This window comes from Apodemus sylvaticus, chromosome 19 (genome assembly GCF_947179515.1).
Source record: "Apodemus sylvaticus chromosome 19, mApoSyl1.1, whole genome shotgun sequence".
NCBI classification, from domain to species: Eukaryota; Metazoa; Chordata; class Mammalia; order Rodentia; family Muridae; genus Apodemus; species Apodemus sylvaticus.
The window spans coordinates 5388641-5406775 of NC_067490.1; the positions used below are offsets into that span (position 1 = coordinate 5388641).

Genomic DNA, 18135 nt, shown 5'->3' on the forward strand with positions numbered 1-18135 from the left:
CTGCACGGTTCCAACCCCCGCACGCCAAACTCCCTGCTCCCAGTCCACACCTGCCACCGTCTGTCCCCAAGAGGGGACAGTGCAGGCTTCACGCTAGCACACAGCCACAAGGAAGCCCAACCCCAGCTCCATCCCGCTCATTCCCGCTTCGTGGCAGCCCACACGCGCACGCGGGAGCCAGGTAGCTAAGCGGCTCTACTCTGCACATGCGCCTCCTTCCGCAGCAGCACTTGGTGACAGTCCAGGGCTGGACACCGTGCCAGAGTGAGGTGGCGCCAGGCCAGAGTGGGCCAGGCAGCGGTGGACAGGGCTGGACACCAGTCCAGCAGAGCTCAAAGTCCAGGCAAAATGGGACAACAATCAAGGAACCACCCAGTTAGCTGGGTGTGGTAGCACACCCTTTAATCCCACAAGAAACAGGCAGACGCCCCTGAGTTGGAGGCCAGCCTGGTCTACAGAGCAAGTTCCAGGGCTACACAGGGAAACCCTGTCTCAAAAATCAGAACAAAGAGGAGAAGCCATTCCCCTGGCCTCGGGTGCTCTTAGAGTTTATCCTGTAGTGAGAACTAAGACTCCGGCAGCACGGCGACAACAGGGTTGGCCAGTGTGCACCTATTGGCTGTGACGACAGCAGGCTTCCGGACCCCAGGGCAAGATATTCAGGAGAGCCTTCCGCCACGTGTGGGAATGTGGGGATAAGTCACTAGTGTGTGTTTGGAGAGCTTGTACCCCGATGGCAAGACAGATACTCGAGTGGGGTGCCAGGGCCAGGGTTACACAGAGTTCAGGTGCCTCAGGCCCGACCTTGACCGTCAGTCCTGAGCCCTTTCTGCTGACAGGAAGAGGGAGCCTGTGGGCTGCGGGAGAGTATGCATTGCCACCCCCTTAGTCAGGGGCTCCTAGACAGACAGAACCAATGAACAGAGCTGTCTAAGAGGCCAGTGTGGGCGCTGCCTTAGATTGGTGCTGTGTCTCTGAGCCGGTGAGATCTAAGCGCCGGCCGGGGAGTCAGACGCCTGGGACAGAGTCAGGGGACATTTGCTTTGCTCCTGTTGTTAAAGTTGTGACAGAGCTGTGTGTTGGGAGGGGGGCTGCACTGGAGGTGGGATCCCTCTTCTAGGATGAAGGAGGACCCAGCCATTCTCTCAAAGCTTTCGCCCATAGGCAGAGGAGAGACACAAGCGTTCTCAAGTGCTAGCGCTCTGCTGTCTCCCGAGTTAGATGATAGTCACGATTTATCGTTCTCTCCTTTTTTTTTATCGTTTTCCTTTTTTCTCTCTGTATAGGCCCGGCTGTCCTGGAACTCACTCTGTAGACCAGGCTGGCCTCAAACTCAGAGATCCACCTGCCTTCTAAATCCTGGGATTAAATTAATGCAGACTTGCCTGTGCCCAGGCAGATAGCCTGGCTATCACAGCTCAGCCAGACCAGGAAAGCCATTCACGCTATCTTAACTGCAGCAACCTCAGTCTTCCTGCCTGTTAGGCAGGGGCACAGCGCCCCTTGGAGGGTTATCTCGAGGCTTTATCTGAAGGAAGGGATGTGCACTTCCCAGTAGAGTTCTGGAGCGCAGGTGTGCCAGCATGCACTCCCTGCCGCAGGTCCCAGTCCTAAGCACAGCCAGCAGGTGAGCTTGCAGAGTGGAAGGAGCCAGGCACGGTGGCATTGGGAGCTGAGGCACGTGCAGCAGCACCGTGACTAGTCTGGGCCATCTAATTAGACCCAGCTCAGACACAAACAATACAAAGACCCTTGGCTAGAAGGTGGGGCCTGGCAAGTGCCCCCTCTTCTCCTGTCCCTCCTGGGAGGCGTAGACCCTTGGGAGTTGTCTTGGGCACCTGGCTGGGATTCTGGGACCAGCTGCAGGTGTATTGGGTGAACATAGGCACCTCCTGAGAGCAGCGAAAGGGAACTGAGTGGATAGTCCACCATCGCTGAGTCAGATACGCCATACAGACAGCTTTAAACAGAGAGGCTTTATTTAGGATGACAGTGTTGGAGGTTCCAGCCCAGCCAGCCAACCCCACTGCTTTGGGACCTGTTGTGAGTCATACACTATAAAAATGAGACGGGGTCCGACACGCCTCTCAAAGGCTCTCCTCCAGTGACGGACGCACTAGGTCCCAACTCCCATCAACACCACAAGCTTTTAACATCAGGGCCTTTGTGGAACATTCAGAATCTATGCTATAGCCAGGCCTGGGACAATATGCCTTTATTGCCTCTCAGGAGGCTGAGTTACAGGCCAGCCTGGGCTACAGTATTAAGGCCATGAGTCAAGGAATGGAAAGAGGCTGAGGATGGGGCTCCGACGTAGCATGTTCCCCTCCCATGCTGTAGGCCTTGGGTGTGGTCGCAGCTCTTGGGAGGCTAAGGAGGCAGACATAGCTTCCAGGCCATGGGTGGGAATGACTGCATATGTCCCCAGCAGCTGCGCTCAGATGCTTGGCAGGCACAGAAGAGCCAGGCTGGGCCGCGGGATGGGGGCGGGGGTGGGGGGTGGCTCATAGGGCGAAGGCGCTTGCTGCCAAGCTTGGCTAGCTGGGTTCGATCCCTGGGACCCACGGAGCAGAAGGAGAGAACAATCTTCTGGAAGCTGTCCTCTGGCCCCTACATGTGCACACACAAAATACATGAATTAAAACGCAATTTTAAAAACTAAAACCGGGGGCTAGAGAGACGGTCCCACAGTTAGCATCACCTGCTGCTCCTCTAGAGGAACTAGATTTGGTGCCAGCACCCACATGGTGGCTCACAACTATCTGTGACTCCAGTTCAGGTAATCCGCTGTCCTCTTCTGGTTTCCTCAGGCACTGCATGCATGAGGTGCACAGAGCACACATGCACATAGATCTAAAGAAAAAAGAAAGTAAATACTTTGGAATCGAAACTAAGTCTGGGCGTGTCAGTCTGACTTGCATCCCCAGTGCTGGGTTTGGAGACAGGAGGCTCTCTAGGCCCACTGCTCAGTCGGCCAGGCCAGGCAGGCCTCCAGTCTGGTGGTAAACCACGGCTCAAAAAACCCAGTGAAAGCCAGGTGAGGTGTTACACAGACACACGCACACGCATACACATGTTCAAGGCTGTCCTCACCCACATAGTGAGTTCAAAACTAGCCTGGGTCACCGGAGCTCTTGTCTCAAAAAAAAAGTAAAGAGAAAAATCAGGAAGGAAAAATAGAGAAAAGAGGAGGCAATGTCCACACAGGCAGACAGTGTCCACACAGGCAGGCAGTGTCCACACAGCAAGCCCAGCCTCTCGCACCCTCGGCCTGAGGAGCTCAGGCAGTGTTCTGTGTGAAGAACGGTCTCATAGAATCTCAACACCCACTGGATCCATCACCGATCGGCCACACCCTGATCAGGATGTAAGGGAGGCGCAGGACCTTCACCTCCAGGACCTGTGCCTGCCGGGCCCTTCTCGTGGGTGTGACGTCATGGTATGAGGACAAATCCTCAAGCCACGTGGTCAGCCAGGAAGAAGCCACCCAGACACCATTTCTGTCCGCTCAGTACACAGACTCACATGACACTGTCAGGATCTGGTTATCTTGGTTAATTACAGGGTTCTGGAGGTCTAGAGACACCCCCACCCTACCTCTAAGCCAGAGCGCACACCAGGACAGCCATGGATGTGGGGAGAGGGGAGGCTGTGTGGAGTTCCTGGCCCTACATACAGAAAAAAAGAGCTCGCTGTGGAGAATGCAGACCCCCTGGGAACTGTGTGCTTCTGTGAGCTCGGCACCCACACCTTCTCAGCCTGTGCACACACAGACCCCACCCACGTCAGAGGGTGAGACTGCCAAGAAGTCCAAAGCTGCTTACCTTCCAGGACAGCCTGCCAGAGGAGATGAGGGGATCAGCTCTCCTCACTGGGGGGAGGGAGGGGAGGGGGGATTTATACCTCTAGAATAACAGTCGTTGTGAACTAGCGTAGTAGGCCACTTGCAGCCTTATGTAACACACCCAAACTTTAGCATCCGGGATGGCTACATCCTATGGTCTCCTGCATCCTGAGGTCACACGGCTGGGGCCTTTCTCCTGCTTGACTGCCTGTCCCTAGACTGAGTGCCCATCTCTGAGGAAGTGAGTGAGTCCCAGGAGCGAGCCCAGACTCTAAGGAAGGCCAGCAAACAGATGGATGGGCAGTACCGAGGAGCTAGGTGACTGAGGCCCAAGGCAGTCTCATCCCTTGTCTCCTCCCTAAATCTCAAAGTAGACTCAGAAGAGGCTCTGGCATCTTGACAGTTGTATGACAGCAGGTCCATCCCTGTGACAGTGCAGCCACAGGCTCCCACTGTCCTCGCCAGCATTGAAACCTCAGCCCAAGCCTCGGTGCGCGCAATAGAACAGGGCAAGCTGGTGCTACAGCCATGCTCCCCTCAGCAGGACCCCTGGGACGGGGCCAGCTGGGCAGAGCTCCACACCCCCACAGCTCCCAACAGACACACTCCACCCCGCCACCGTCCAGGACCCACTGAAGATGCTGTTTACCCAAAGCCCACCCGGCCCCTCCTCTCCCAGTCAGGGAGGCCGTAAGCAGCAGCTGCCTGCCTAGGTCACACTTGCTGGCAATCAGGTTCCATCTTCCTCACAGGGCCGCCCTCGACCCGTGCTCCGGGCTCCTCTCCCGGGCCCTGAAGTGTTTCCCCAGTCACACAGCTCATGGCTGGCTGAGCTCTGGGCTGCAGCTCTTCCTTACACCTGGCTCGTAGGCAGACCTGGTAGCTGATTGTCTAACTGCCCTGTCCTGTGTCCACAGACCTCTCCCAGAATCCCTCTCCATCCTCCCTGCTGGACCAGCTGCAGATGGGCTGTGACGGGGCCTCGGGTGGCAGCCTCAACATGGAGTGCCGGGTGTGCGGGGACAAGGCCTCGGGCTTCCACTACGGGGTCCATGCGTGCGAGGGGTGCAAGGTACGGACTGAGGGGCACAGGGGTCTGCCTGAAAATACCCCCAGCAAAGCCCTGCTTCCTTAGAGACCTGAGCTCTGGGTCATCCGAGAGAAGATAAAGCAGGCGTCCAAATGGACATCTGCCTGCTGAGCTAGCTATCCACTCAGCGTCCACGCTGTGGACGGCCGGCTCAGGGGGAGGGGCTCCAGCAGGCAGACAGGAAAGAGTGAACCGTGGGCCGAGTGTCTATTGAGTCAGTTTCCAGGGCCTTGGGTCTTCAGAGGATCTTTGACGAGAGAGTGATGTTTCTAGAATGTTCTGATGGCACACCATCAGAATTTCACAAATTATTTTATACAAGTGTCATCTGAAGGGGCGGACAGCGGCGGCTCAGTGCTTAAGAGCTCTTGTTGCTCTTCCAGACGATCCGAGTTTGATGTGTGCTGGGTTCACAATCTCCTGTGACCCCAGTTCCAGTCCTCTTCTGGCCTGCAGTTACCTACACTCAGCATGCATGCCCCCACATACAGGCTCACGTGCCCCCACATACAGGCTCACGTGCCCCCACATACAGGCTCACGTGCGCCCACATACAGGCACACGTGTGCCCACATACAGGCACACGTGTGCCCACATACAGGCACACGTGCGCCCACATACAGGCACACGTGCGCCCACATACAGGCACATGTGCGCCCACATACTGTTGCACATGCACCCACATACAGGCACACGTGCGCCCACATACTGTTGCACATGCACCCACATACAGGCACACGTGCACCCACATACAGGCACACGTGCGCCCACATACAGGCACACGTGCGCCCACATACAGGCTCACGTGCGCCCACATACAGGCTCACGTGCGCCCACATACAGGCTCACGTGCGCCCACATACTGTCACACGTGCGCCCACATACAGGCACACGTGCACCCATATACAGGCACACGTGCACCCACATACTGTTGCACATGCACCCACATACAGGCACACGTGCACCCACATACTGTCGCACATGCACCCACATACAGGCACATACAGTAAGTTTATCTTCAGATCACCATGTGGGTAAGGCATGTGCTTGCCTGCCTGTGAAGCCCTTGATTTGAGGCACATCACCACAGAACTGAGTATGGTGCTGAGCACCATAGTCCTAGTGATTGGGAGGTTGGAGTAAAGACCCGCCCAAAGTTAGGTTGGAAAGATGACTCAATGTAGACATGCTGCCGAGCCTGATACCTGAGTTCCGTTTCCAAGAACCGACAGGGAAAGGGGGAGCAGAGGCTTCCCTTCTTGTCTGCTGACCTTCACATGCACACCCCACACACACCAAACGTAAGTAAGTAATCAACTATTTAAAAAAACCCAAACTCTTGTTAAAAAAGGGTTATAATTTTAAATGATTACTAGTTTTGTTTGTTTTGCTGAGACAGGGTTTTACTGGTTAGCCCTGGCCATCCTGGGACTCACTATGTAAACCAGATAGCCTCAAACTCACAAAAATCCTGTCTCCCATGAGCTGTACCAGTATACCCAGCCCTTAAATTTTGGGGGTGTGCTGGAGAGATGGCTCAGTGGTTAAGAGCACTGACTGCTCTTCCAAAGGTCCTGAGTTCAAATCCCAGCAACCACATGGTGGCTCACACCATATGTACCATGATCTGATGCCCTTTTCTGGTGTGTCTGAAGGCTTCCAGAGGACCCAGGTTCAATTCCCAGTACCTACACGGCTGCTCCAAATCATCTGTTACCCCATTTCAGGGCTTCTGATACCCCTCACACAAACATAAATGCACAGCATCAATGATGTCCTCATCACGCCCAGTTTCATTCAGCCTTTTTGCATCCTTGCGTGCCACTGGGCCCCGGGGCAGCTCAGGTTCCTAACGCCCTTGGTCCCGCAGGGCTTCTTCCGCCGCACCATCCGCATGAAGCTCGAGTATGAGAAGTGCGATCGGATCTGCAAGATCCAGAAGAAGAACCGCAACAAGTGTCAGTACTGCCGCTTCCAGAAGTGCCTGGCGCTCGGCATGTCACACAACGGTGAGGGCGCCTGCGCGGCGTGGCTGACTCAGGGTCCCAGAGAGCGCATGCGCAGCATGGCTAACTCGGTGCCCCAGAGGGCGCATGCGCAGCACCGCTAACTCAGGGCCCCATGCTGGCAGAGGGCACCCAGCACCTGCGCCTGGCACGGATGAGTGTTCACTTGCTGTGGATAGCTAATACGGACGCCAGGTCACAGGCCTGGGCCAGCACCAGCTAGCGCTCTATGCCTGTGGCTCACCCCGTTCAGCTTCGAGTGACAAACCCAGCAGGGATGGCATTGCCAACCCCGCGCCCACACTTGAGCCTGACGGATCAGGCAAAGCCCAGGCCAGGGCTTTCCCCAGTCCTGACTTGCTGAGGGTGGGCAGGAGCCAGGACCCAGTCAGGAATTTCTCCGTGGTCAGAGGCTCCCAGGGGCCATCCTTGCCTCAGGCTTCCAGAGAACAGGGAGCCTCCTGCTTACCCCAGGGTGGCTGGCCGCAGGGCACCTCCGGCCCCTCCTAAGGGTGGGTTCCGACGAGGCCGCTCCTCTGTATCGGCTGGGGCTGGTACTGCACCATCGCTGGGTCACAGGGGCCCTAGGAAGCCTCGAGGCAAACAACCTTCTTCATGCTTTCTCAGACAGAAGGCAGGGCCTGCTTCGCTACTTAGACTGTAGTGTGTGTGTGTGTGTGTGTGTGTGTGCACACGCGTGTGCGTGTTGGGATTCTCCTCTGTTTGTTCCTCACCCCCAACTGTCTCACTTGAGTTCCGCGGCCTCAGGTTCTGCAGTCCATGCCTCTGGCTTCTGCCTGCTTATAGCGAATGCCCCTCATTGTTGTAGTAAGTGTTAAGGATCTCCATTCTCAGCCGTGTGGTGGTGATTCACGCCTGTAATCCCAGCACCCAGGAGGCAGAGGCAGGAGGATTTCTGAGTTCAAGGCCAGCCTGGTCTACAGAGTGAGTTCCAGGACAGCCAGGGCTACACAGAGAAACCCTGTCTCGGGAAAAACCAAAAATCGGGTCTCGGTTCTCCCTGACCCTGTAATAGAAGGGTGAGGGACCCTGGGGGCCCTGGTCACCTCACCGTAGGCTCTTTCTGGCTGCCATGCCGGGCCAGCCCCCAGCCACGTGAGCAAAGGCTCTCCGGGAGCTGGGCGCTGGGCGACCTCACATTACTCCCTCACTGATATGGGGCCTGTGGGGGCCCTGGCTGCTCGGGATGGTCCCCTTCACCTCCACACCTGAGAGGAGCCGGGGAAGGAGAGGGGCTGGCCCTGGCCGGCTCCCCATGACTCGCCCTCACCCCCTATGCAGCTATCCGCTTTGGGCGGATGCCCGAGGCCGAGAAGAGGAAGCTGGTGGCGGGGCTGACGGCCAGCGAGGGGTGTCAGCAGAACCCGCAGCTGGCCGACCTGAAGGCCTTCTCCAAGCACATCTACAACGCCTACCTGAAAAACTTCAACATGACCAAAAAGAAGGCCCGGAGCATCCTCACCGGCAAGTCCAGCCACAACGCAGTGAGTGCCACTGGCCAGCCCAGCCGTGAGGTGGGGTTCAGGGGACACGAGGGCGGGGTCCCTGTCCTTCCCGGGCCTGGCCTCTGACGGGCCTGGTTTTCAGCCCTTTGTCATCCACGACATCGAGACACTGTGGCAGGCGGAGAAGGGCCTGGTGTGGAAGCAGCTGGTGAACGGGCTGCCGCCCTACAACGAGATCAGCGTGCACGTGTTCTACCGCTGCCAGTCCACCACGGTGGAGACGGTCCGCGAGCTCACCGAGTTCGCCAAGAACATCCCCAGCTTCAGCAGCCTCTTCCTCAACGACCAGGTGACCCTCCTCAAGTACGGCGTGCACGAGGCCATCTTCGCCATGCTGGCCTCCATCGTCAACAAAGACGGGCTGTTGGTGGCCAATGGCAGTGGCTTCGTCACCCACGAGTTCCTGCGCAGTCTCCGCAAGCCTTTCAGTGACATCATTGAGCCCAAGTTCGAGTTTGCGGTCAAGTTCAATGCGCTGGAGCTGGATGACAGTGACCTGGCGCTTTTCATCGCGGCCATCATTCTGTGCGGAGGTGAGGGGGCGGGGCCTCGCTGCCAGGGACCAAATCTGACCTCAGCAGAGCACAGAGCGTGTGTAGAACCTTCGGGGGAGAGGGGGCAGGGGGGAGAAATGCACCATTATGTTATTTGTGGGTGGTGGAGAAATTTCGGTATTTCACATTTTTCTAGTCCAGTATAATACACAAGTAAGCCAGCTCCCCCACGGGACGTGGCACTCACCTCAGGCCTGAGGATGGATAGAGTGCCCAGGGGTGGGGCTAGCCACAGAGCAAGGCAAGGCGGTCCCTGCCCTGAGGTGCTACTCATACCCCGTGTCCCCACAGACCGGCCAGGCCTCATGAACGTGCCCCAGGTAGAAGCCATCCAGGACACCATCCTGCGGGCGCTCGAATTCCATCTGCAGGTCAACCACCCCGACAGCCAGTACCTCTTCCCCAAGCTGCTGCAGAAGATGGCCGACCTGCGGCAGCTGGTCACTGAGCATGCCCAGATGATGCAGTGGCTGAAGAAGACGGAGAGTGAGACCTTGCTGCACCCCCTGCTCCAGGAAATCTACAAGGACATGTACTAAGGCCGCAGCCCAGGCCTCCCCACGGGCTCCGCTGGGCCCAGCCACGGACTGTGCAGACAGAGGACCAGCCCACAGGCCCAAGCAGCTCGAGCCTGCTCACAACACTCCAGACGTGTGGCCCAGACTCCTCTCTGCCCCCGGCCCGTTTCTCCCCAGCACTTCCTGTCTTGTCTTGCTGTCTCCCCAGCACCCGTGCTCCCCCGCCTCGCCTTCCCTAGAATCCCCCTCCTCCCTCTGTCCCCACATCAGTCCGATTCCTGTCAGATCAGAGAGCCTGTTGCAGCCCAGAAGCAGTGGGGTGGACACTGGCCCAGCCCTGCCTCTCCTGTCTCCTCTTCAAAGACACGAGCCATCCAAAGAAACACTACACTCTCTCGGGGCCCAGCTTTCCAAGAAGCCTGGCCTGGCCTGACCGCTGTCCCAGCCTGTGGTCACCATCACAGGCTCTTCCTGCCTCCTGCAGTGAGCAGGCCTGGAGCCATGTTCCGGGGCTGTCTCAACGCCAGGCACTCTGCTCTCACTCTGACCCCCTCCTCTCCTCCTGCCAGTGCTCCAGACCGCTGTCACTGACGGCCCTTGTGCCGCCTTGGAGATGTCCTCTCCAGATGAGGTCCAACAGCTCCACTGTAAGGAGGGGGTAGAGGCTGGCCAGAAGCAGCAGCACACTTAGGTCCCAGGGTTAGAAACTCGACAGCGAGTGGGGAGGCCCTCCATCAGCACCCCTCCTCTGCCTGTAGTGGCATCCAGACTGACAGAACCCAGTACCAGAAATTGGACCATAGCTGTTCCTAATTCTCCTGGGAGATGCTGGCACACCTGCCCCTGCAGCTGCCTCGGTGAAGCCATGACCCTGGCTCGCCTCTCAGCCGCCACAGAGCCCCTACCATGCCCTCCCCAAGGCCACTAGGGTACAGCTGTGGCCCTAGGATTGGTGATCTGTGAGCAGGCAGGGGTATCCTGCCAGGTCACCCCGCCAGCTCACGTGCAGAGCTGCCCGGGCTCCTCAGACCCTGTCCCCTCTCCTGCAGCTCTGCCGCCTTCTCTCTTTTTATGCCTGGCTGGTCACCAGCTCCCAGCTGCTGATTCAAGTGTCTTGTGCGTGCTCCCATACTCTGCCCAGCCCCCTCCAGGCTCTCCTAAGACCAAGGGCGGAGCCCAGCCCAGCAGATCCTGGCTAGGCCCACAGGGAGCCACCAGCCAGCCTCTCTGAGAAAAGCATTGGACGCCTGACCTTCAAGGTCCCTGTCTGGGCCTTTGTGGCTTGGAGAGGTGACCAGCCCAGTGTCGGTTCCTGCAGTGCAGTGGGCTGCTGCCAGATTATTCCCTGCTAGCACACTCCCTGTCGTCCACCTCTACTGATCAGGTCTTGGGGTGTTCCCTGTGGGGCCCAGGCTGTGAATGGAGCTGCATACCCTGCCCCGCCCCTCGCCCGTGCCCTGCCCCTCGCCCTGCCCCGCCCCCAGTTCTGGTGCTGAGGATGCAGCTCCTCTCAGGGTCTGAAGTCTCCAAAACTGAAATGTATATTTTTGCTAGGAGCCCCAGCTTCCTGTGTTTTTAATATAAATAGTGTATACAGACTGACAGAACTTTAAATAAATGGGAATTAAGTATTTAAGAGTTGACTTGAAGCTACCTGAGTTCTTGTGCCAGTCTAAGGCCGAAGGGGACACCTCTTCTGTAGTCAGGGCTCCTGGTGCTGGCCTGGGTCTGTTCTCAAGGCCCCTCGGGGAGGAAGGACCCTTAGAGGCCCTGAGCGGTCTGTGGCATTTAAATCAGTTGGCCATGTTCCAAAAGACCCAGCTTCCCTCTCCTTCATTTCCTGGAACAAGGAGGAGGAGTTCCGCAGTCTGAGGTCTGGCCAGGGCGTGTGTTCACAGGGCCACTCGCTGGAGTTCTGTCCTCACCTCCTGCCATGTGTGTCCTAGGGACTGAGCTAAAGTTACCAGGCTCAGCGGCGAATGCCGTCACCCACAGAGCCATCTTGCTGGCCCATTTTTAGAAATAGTTTTTTGGAGGTTTTTTTTTTGTTTTTAAGATTTATTTTTTGTATGTGAGTGCACAGTCACACTCTTCAGAAACATCAGAAGAGGGCATCGGATCCTTGTGATTGCTGGGAATTGAACTCGGGACCTCTGGAAGATCAGTCAGTGAGCCATCTCTGCAGCCCCCTGGAAGTATTTAGTTTTAATCTTTACCATGTGGGTGTTTTGTCTGCATGTCCTGCTCACCATTTGTATCTCTGGTGTCCTCGGAGGCCAGAAGGGGGCGTCAGATCCCCTGGACCTGGAGTTACAAACAGTTGGAGCCTGAGACCTCTCCAAGAGCAGCCAGAACTGGGTGCAGTGACCTAGGCCTTTAATCCCAGGACTCAGAAGGCAAAAGCAGGTTAGATCTCTGTGACATGAAGGCCAACCAGGGCTGTATAGTGAGATCTTGTTCCAGTCTTAATCATTTCTAAAACGTGCATTTTTACCTGAATTCTCATTGGATCTGCTGGCTTTTGCCTGTCTCCCACACTGAGCAGAGTGGTCCAGCTCTGTCCAGACCCGTCTGTCTGTCCGTCCATCGTTGCTGGCTTACAGGAGCCCAGTGGGAGTCAGATCTTAGAGGTCAGCTTAGAGGTCGTGGTCCTTCCCTTCAGCATCCATCCAGGCACATAGTGCAGAGACGCGGGACCAAGGACCCAGAGGCCCCTTGGCCCAGCTCACATCAGACCTCCTGCCCCGCCTTGCTTCTACCCCTGCTGGGAGCCCCCCTCTCGCCTTCCCCCTTGAGTGCCCAGCTTCTTTCAGCCATGGCCTCACTGCGTCCTCTCCACCACCCCAGTGGAGCACAGGTTCCCAGGAGAATGCACACAGCAGACTGTTTACCTCAAGGAGGAAAATCCCTGACCACCTCTGTCTTAGTCAGGGTTTCTATTCCTGCACAAACATCAGGAACAAGAAGCAAGTTGGGGAGGAAAGGGTTTATTGAGCTTACCTTTCATGTTGCAGTTCATCACTAAAGGAAGTCAGAACTGGAACTCAAGCAGGTCAGGAAGCAGGAGCTGATGCAGAGGCCATGGAGGGATGTTTCTTACTGGCTTGATTCCCCTGGCTTGCTCAGCCTGTTCTCTTATAGAACCCAAGAATACCAGCCCAGCGATGGCACCACCCACAAGAGGTCCTCCCCCCTTGATCACTAATTGAGAAAATGCCCCACAACTGGATCTCATGGAGGCACTTCCCCAACTGAAGCTCCTTTCTCTGTGATAACTCCAGCCTGTGTCAAGTTGACACATGAAACTAGCCAGTACAATTGACCCCTTGTCAACTTGACACACAAACACATCACTATTAAGCCTCAACCCTTACTTTCTTATTCATCCCCAAGATCTAAATTACTTTAAAAGTCCCACAGTCTTTACATATTAAAAGTTCACTCACCTTAAAATGCCCAATATCTTTAAAATCCAAAGCCTCTCAACTGTGGGCTCCACGAAAATACTTTCTTCCTTCAAGAGGGAAACATATCAGGGAAACAAACAGTCACAACCAAAAGTAAAACTCAAACTCCAATGGTTCAATGTCTGGGATCCAACTCACAATCTTCTGGGCCCCTCCAAGGGTTTGGGTCAGTTCTCCAGCTCTGCCCTTTGTAGCACACAGCTTGTCTTCTAGGCTCCAGCTGCCTGTACTCCACTGCTGCTGCTGTTCTTGGTGGTCATCACATGGTACTGGCATCTCCAAAACACTGCTATCTTCCACTGTAATTAGGCTTCACCAATAGCCTCTCATAGGCTCTCTTCATGGTGACAAGCCTCTGCTCCTATGCATGACACCTTCAAGTCCTGGGCCATCAATTGCAACTGAGGCTGCACCTTCACCAATGGCCTTCCATGGCCTCTCACTGTGCCAAGAGCCTCAGCTGCTCTTCATGACCCCTTCAAGCCTTCAAAACCAGTACCAGCTGGCTGACTCTTACACAGTACCAAGTCCAGCCACAGCACAAAACACAACTGTGGCTATCTCTGGAACACACTCTCTGTGCTCTCAGAAAACACTTCCAAGAAGATTTCATCTCAGTGATGCTGGTCTCTTCTTAATCACCGCTAATTCTTAGCTCCAGGTAACCAGCATTAATAGTCCCAGTAACACAAAGGTTTGCTTTAGTGGTTCTGGTATCTTGTTACTCACAGCTGATTCTTCAGCCCCAGCTAACCAAAACCACAGAATCTTCACAATCAAAACATGGCCACTGTAAGAGTCTTTAATCTTCCCTCTGAAATTTCACAAGCCAGGCCTCCATCTTTTGCACTGTTCTTAACATTGTCTTCCAAGCTCCTACAGAACTTTCCACCAAGCTCTTAATATTCTAATGGCTTTTCTAGCTCAAAGTTCCAAAGTCCTTCCACAGTCCTCCCCAAAACATGGTCAGGTTGTCACAGGAATACCCCACCACGCTGGTACCAATTTGTCTTAGGGTTTCTATTCCTGCACAAACATCAGGACCAAGAAACAAGTTGGGGAGGAAAGGGTTTATTCAGCTTACACTTTTGCATTGCTGTTCATCACAAAAGGAAGTCAGGACTGGAACTCAAGCAGGTCAGGAAGCAGGAGCTGATGCAGAGGCCATGGAGGGATGTTTATTACTGGCTTGCTTCCCCTGGCTTGCTCAGCCTGCTCTCTTATAGAACCCAAGACTACCAGCCCAGGGATGGCACTACCCACAAGGGGCCCTCCCGACTTGATCACTAATTGAGAAAATGCCCCACAGCTGGATCTCATGGAGGCATTTCCCCAACTGAAGCTCCTTTCTCTGTGATAACTCCAGCCTGTGTCAAGTTGACACATGAAACTAGCCAGTACAATCTCCCAGAATCTCCAGGAAGCCCCGGTCCCCCATGGAGGAAACCCGTCGGACACCAGTGTCTCTGCTCCCAGCAGGGCTGCTTGGCATCTCCCCCAGGGAAGGAGTGGGCACCGTAGGACCAGTGTGCCACCGGGTGGCACCCCACCCTGGGCACTGTTATCCTCAGAATCTGTCATGAGGAGGGACTCATCAAGACAGGGAATTCTGGTGAGGGAGGGTCACCCTCTTCTTTGTCCTTTCCTGTTAATTTCTTGATGGGGCTCAAGGGACCTCATCTACCTGAGGTCCCTCTCAAGGGTCACAGAGACAGTGGCTCCCACTGACTCCCATGCTGTAGGTGTTTCTCGATGGGGGAACCAACACATTCTCAGGGTCAGTCCTGGTTAAACCCCTGACCAAAGTCTTGCTGTGATTCACTCCAGAGAGACTAACTGGCTATCCACTTAGAGTGTTCAGATTGAACGGCGCCTGGGGCACTGGTAAGAGTCTAATTATTTGTGACCCGCATAGCAAACTCTGCATTGATAAGAAGACACCTGGCCAGTCACCAGGATGAGGAGCCAGGTCCCCAGGGCTTCCTGGAGCGGCCCAGCATGAACGCTATTCTTAGATCTACTGACTCGCCACACCTCACACAGCAGAGGTTCCCAGCAGGCGCTTCACTCATGCATGCCCTCAGTTCTGGGTCCCAAGCCAGAGGTCACCCCACTTTCCAAAATCCTTGGCGTCTTTCAATATTTACCTAAAGACACCAAATGCCTCGTACCCTGCCCACATCCCTGGAGTCCCACACCCTTCCCTCGGGCCTGAGATGGGGGCGGCAGCTGTCTGAGGCTCCTTCCCTCCTCAGAGTTTGTGGGATGAAGGGTCCACCTGAACATTCCTGCCGGCGTCCCACCACGGCCGCAACTGGGATGGACACTATAGTCTGGGGACAACAGCTATATCAGGGACAGTGACCCCTGTCCCCAGCAACCATAGAGGTACAGGATGGGTCTGGGTCTCAGGGAAGCAATGGAGTAAAATTACTTGGGGTTCAATCTGGCTATTTTTTTTTTTTTACTTTTTACTTTTTTTTTTTTAGATATATTCTTCATTTACCAATCTGGCTTTTGCAAGCTGAGTGAGTCCCTTAAGATTTTTGGGTACATCTGGGAAGAAGGACTTCCTTGCCCCAGAGGAGAAAGAGCCTAGAGTGGGAAGGAACACGCCACAGTTACCCAGCCAGTCTGGGGCTAGCTCAGTTCTGCCCCGCTTGCCTTCTTTCTCTCCTGATTTGTGTCCGGGTTCTGTTTGCCTGACAGGGCTTTCTATCAGACGTTCACACTTTAGCACAAACTCATTTGCCAATACCCGGAGGCCAGCCATTCTCCTGGAGAGCTGAGGTTTGGGCAGAAGAAGGGATTGGGCAGAAGAAGTGTACAGACTGAGACTTGCAGGTTTTCTAATCTGGAAGAAAGACAGACTGGGTAAAAGGCCAAAAACCTCAAAAGGATGTTTACTACGAGAGATCCCGGGGCTCCCTTCCTGCACAGGGTTGGGGAAGGTCAGGAGAGCGGCAGTCCAGACCAAGTTGGGGCTTGTGATTGTAAGCAGGGGCTGGGCTGCTACTCTCTCTCTGGTCCTCGTCTCCCCAACCATATCTTGGTGCCCTCCCAATGGTTGGCACACCCAGTCCTGATGACTTCCTGACTCGGTTCCAGCCTCTCTGCTTCCCTCGCTGCTTGCCTCCCCAGGCCAGGTCACCGATGACCTCTGACGACTCGGCCTCCACCTCTAGCTTTAGAATTTGTGGTTTAGAATTAGTAGTGATCACATAAGAGGGAGGTCCTGTGTTTGGTGTCCAGCTGGGGGCTGGGAGGGGCACAGGATGGGGGACAAGAGATGGGATGGATTGACAGACAGACAGACAGACATTAACTTAAAAATATTCTCAGCTGCATCCCATGCCCCAAGCTCTACCAGCCACTCTGACCAATAAGAGAACTAGGGAGCTGACCATAGTCACTTAGGGTACAGTGCCAGCTCTGCTCAGGATCTCAGGGTCATTTTGTTTTGGAGAGTGTTGATTTGTGTGTGTCGGTCAAAGCACCACGACTAACTTAACAAAGAAAGAGTTTGTTGGGGGATTACAATTCCAGAGTGTTAGAGTCCCTGACAATCACAGCAGGAGCATAGCCAGCAAGCGGGCAGGCAGGCGGGCAGGTGGGCAGGCGGGCAGGCAGGCAGGCAGGCATGGCGCTGGAGCCACTGGCAGGAGGCAGAGAGCAAGCTAACTGGGAGTGGTGTGGACTTTTGAAACTTCAAAGCTCACACCTAGTGATCAAGCACACCAACATATATGGGGGCCATACTCAGGGAAACCATCACTTGTTTGTTTGTGTGTGTGTGTGTGTGTGTGTGCGTGCGTGTGCGCGTGTGCTTGCTGGTGCAGGCCCACACGCATGCCTGTGCACTGTTTGTATGCTTGGTGCCTTTGAAAGACAAAAGAAGTGGTTGTTGGGCCCTTTGGAACTGCAGTCACAGCTAGTGTGAGCCACCGTGTGGCTGCTGGGGCCCACCCCCAAGTCCTCTGCAAGCACAGCCAGTGTTCTAGCCCTTGTTGTGGATTTTTGAGACATGGGCTAGCCTGGTCCTTGATATTGTAGCCCAAGCTGGCCTCAAACCTGGGTGCTGGGACTGAATCTAGGTCCTCTGGGAAGCAGGAAGTGCTCCTGACCACTGAGCCATCCCTCCAGTCCCATGTGGTACCTTTTTTTGTTTGTCTTTCCGAGACAGGCTTTCTCTGTGTAGCCCTGGCCATCCTGGAACTCATTCTGTAGACCAGGCTAGCCTTGAACTCAGAGATCCTCCTGCCTCTGCCTACCAAGGGCTGGGATTAAAGGCGTATGCCACCAGAGCCCAGCACACTTGAGACTTTTTTATACTGTTGCTGTCTTCAAACACACCAGAAGAGGGCGTCAGATCCCATTACAGATGGTTGTGAGCCACCATGTGGTTGCTGGGAATTGAACTCAGGACCTCTGGAAGAGCAATCAGTGCTCTTAACTGCTGAGCCATCTCTCCAGCCCCATTGGTACCTTTTTAATGGTTAAAGAATAATTTCCATGTAGTTGAGCATGGTGGCTCACACCTGTAATCTCAGGACTCGAGAGGGCTGAGATAGGAAGGTTGCTTTGAGTTTGGGCCAGCCTGAGCTATACAAGACCACACACAAAAGCATTTTATATAGTCTAATGGACCAAAGTTATATGTGCAATATTATCAACTAATTCAATCAACATAAAGTGTTTTAGTCTTCCTTTTTGCTAAATGTATTTTAGGCTCTGAACACTTAGGACTTTGGACCATGACAGGTGCTTGTAGGTCACGGGTACCGCACTGGAGGGCGCACAGTGGGTACGTGAGAGATGCCTGAGACTTCCTGGGGCATGGCCTGGGCTAGAGCTGAGCTTCCTACAAAGCCCTGCGTGCAGTTGGCTCTCTGTAGATGCCACTTGAGTGAGCAGAAAACTTCTGACAGGAGCCATAGCCCCTGGAAGGAGGACAGTCAGGATTTGGTGTCCGTGTGGATAAAATGTGGGCCTTTGCATCTTGCCCTGCCACACCCACCGCCTGAGGTACCTGTGCACTGGACAGAAGAACAGCATTCCTCCCTGGATGTCCTCAAGCCAGTGTGGGACAGCTAGGAGGGGGAGGGGCTGCAAGGGGAGGGGAGAGGAATG

The 18135-nt window shown here is 55.0% G+C and overlaps 1 protein-coding gene across 2 annotated transcripts in view; it reads left to right on the forward strand.

Annotated features, from left to right (window-relative positions):
- Positions 1 to 11174, forward strand: part of Ppard (peroxisome proliferator activated receptor delta) — a 65672-nt gene extending 54498 nt beyond the window's left edge. For both annotated transcript variants that reach the window (XM_052163215.1, XM_052163216.1), the window contains 5 exons: positions 4762 to 4916; positions 6805 to 6943; positions 8243 to 8445; positions 8549 to 8999; positions 9312 to 11174. In XM_052163215.1, the coding sequence (XP_052019175.1) occupies positions 4762 to 4916; positions 6805 to 6943; positions 8243 to 8445; positions 8549 to 8999; positions 9312 to 9559 (1196 nt within the window). In that variant the 3' untranslated portion in view covers positions 9560 to 11174. The remainder of the gene's footprint in view (positions 1 to 4761; positions 4917 to 6804; positions 6944 to 8242; positions 8446 to 8548; positions 9000 to 9311) is intronic.
- The last annotated feature ends 6961 nt before the right edge of the window (positions 11175 to 18135 follow it).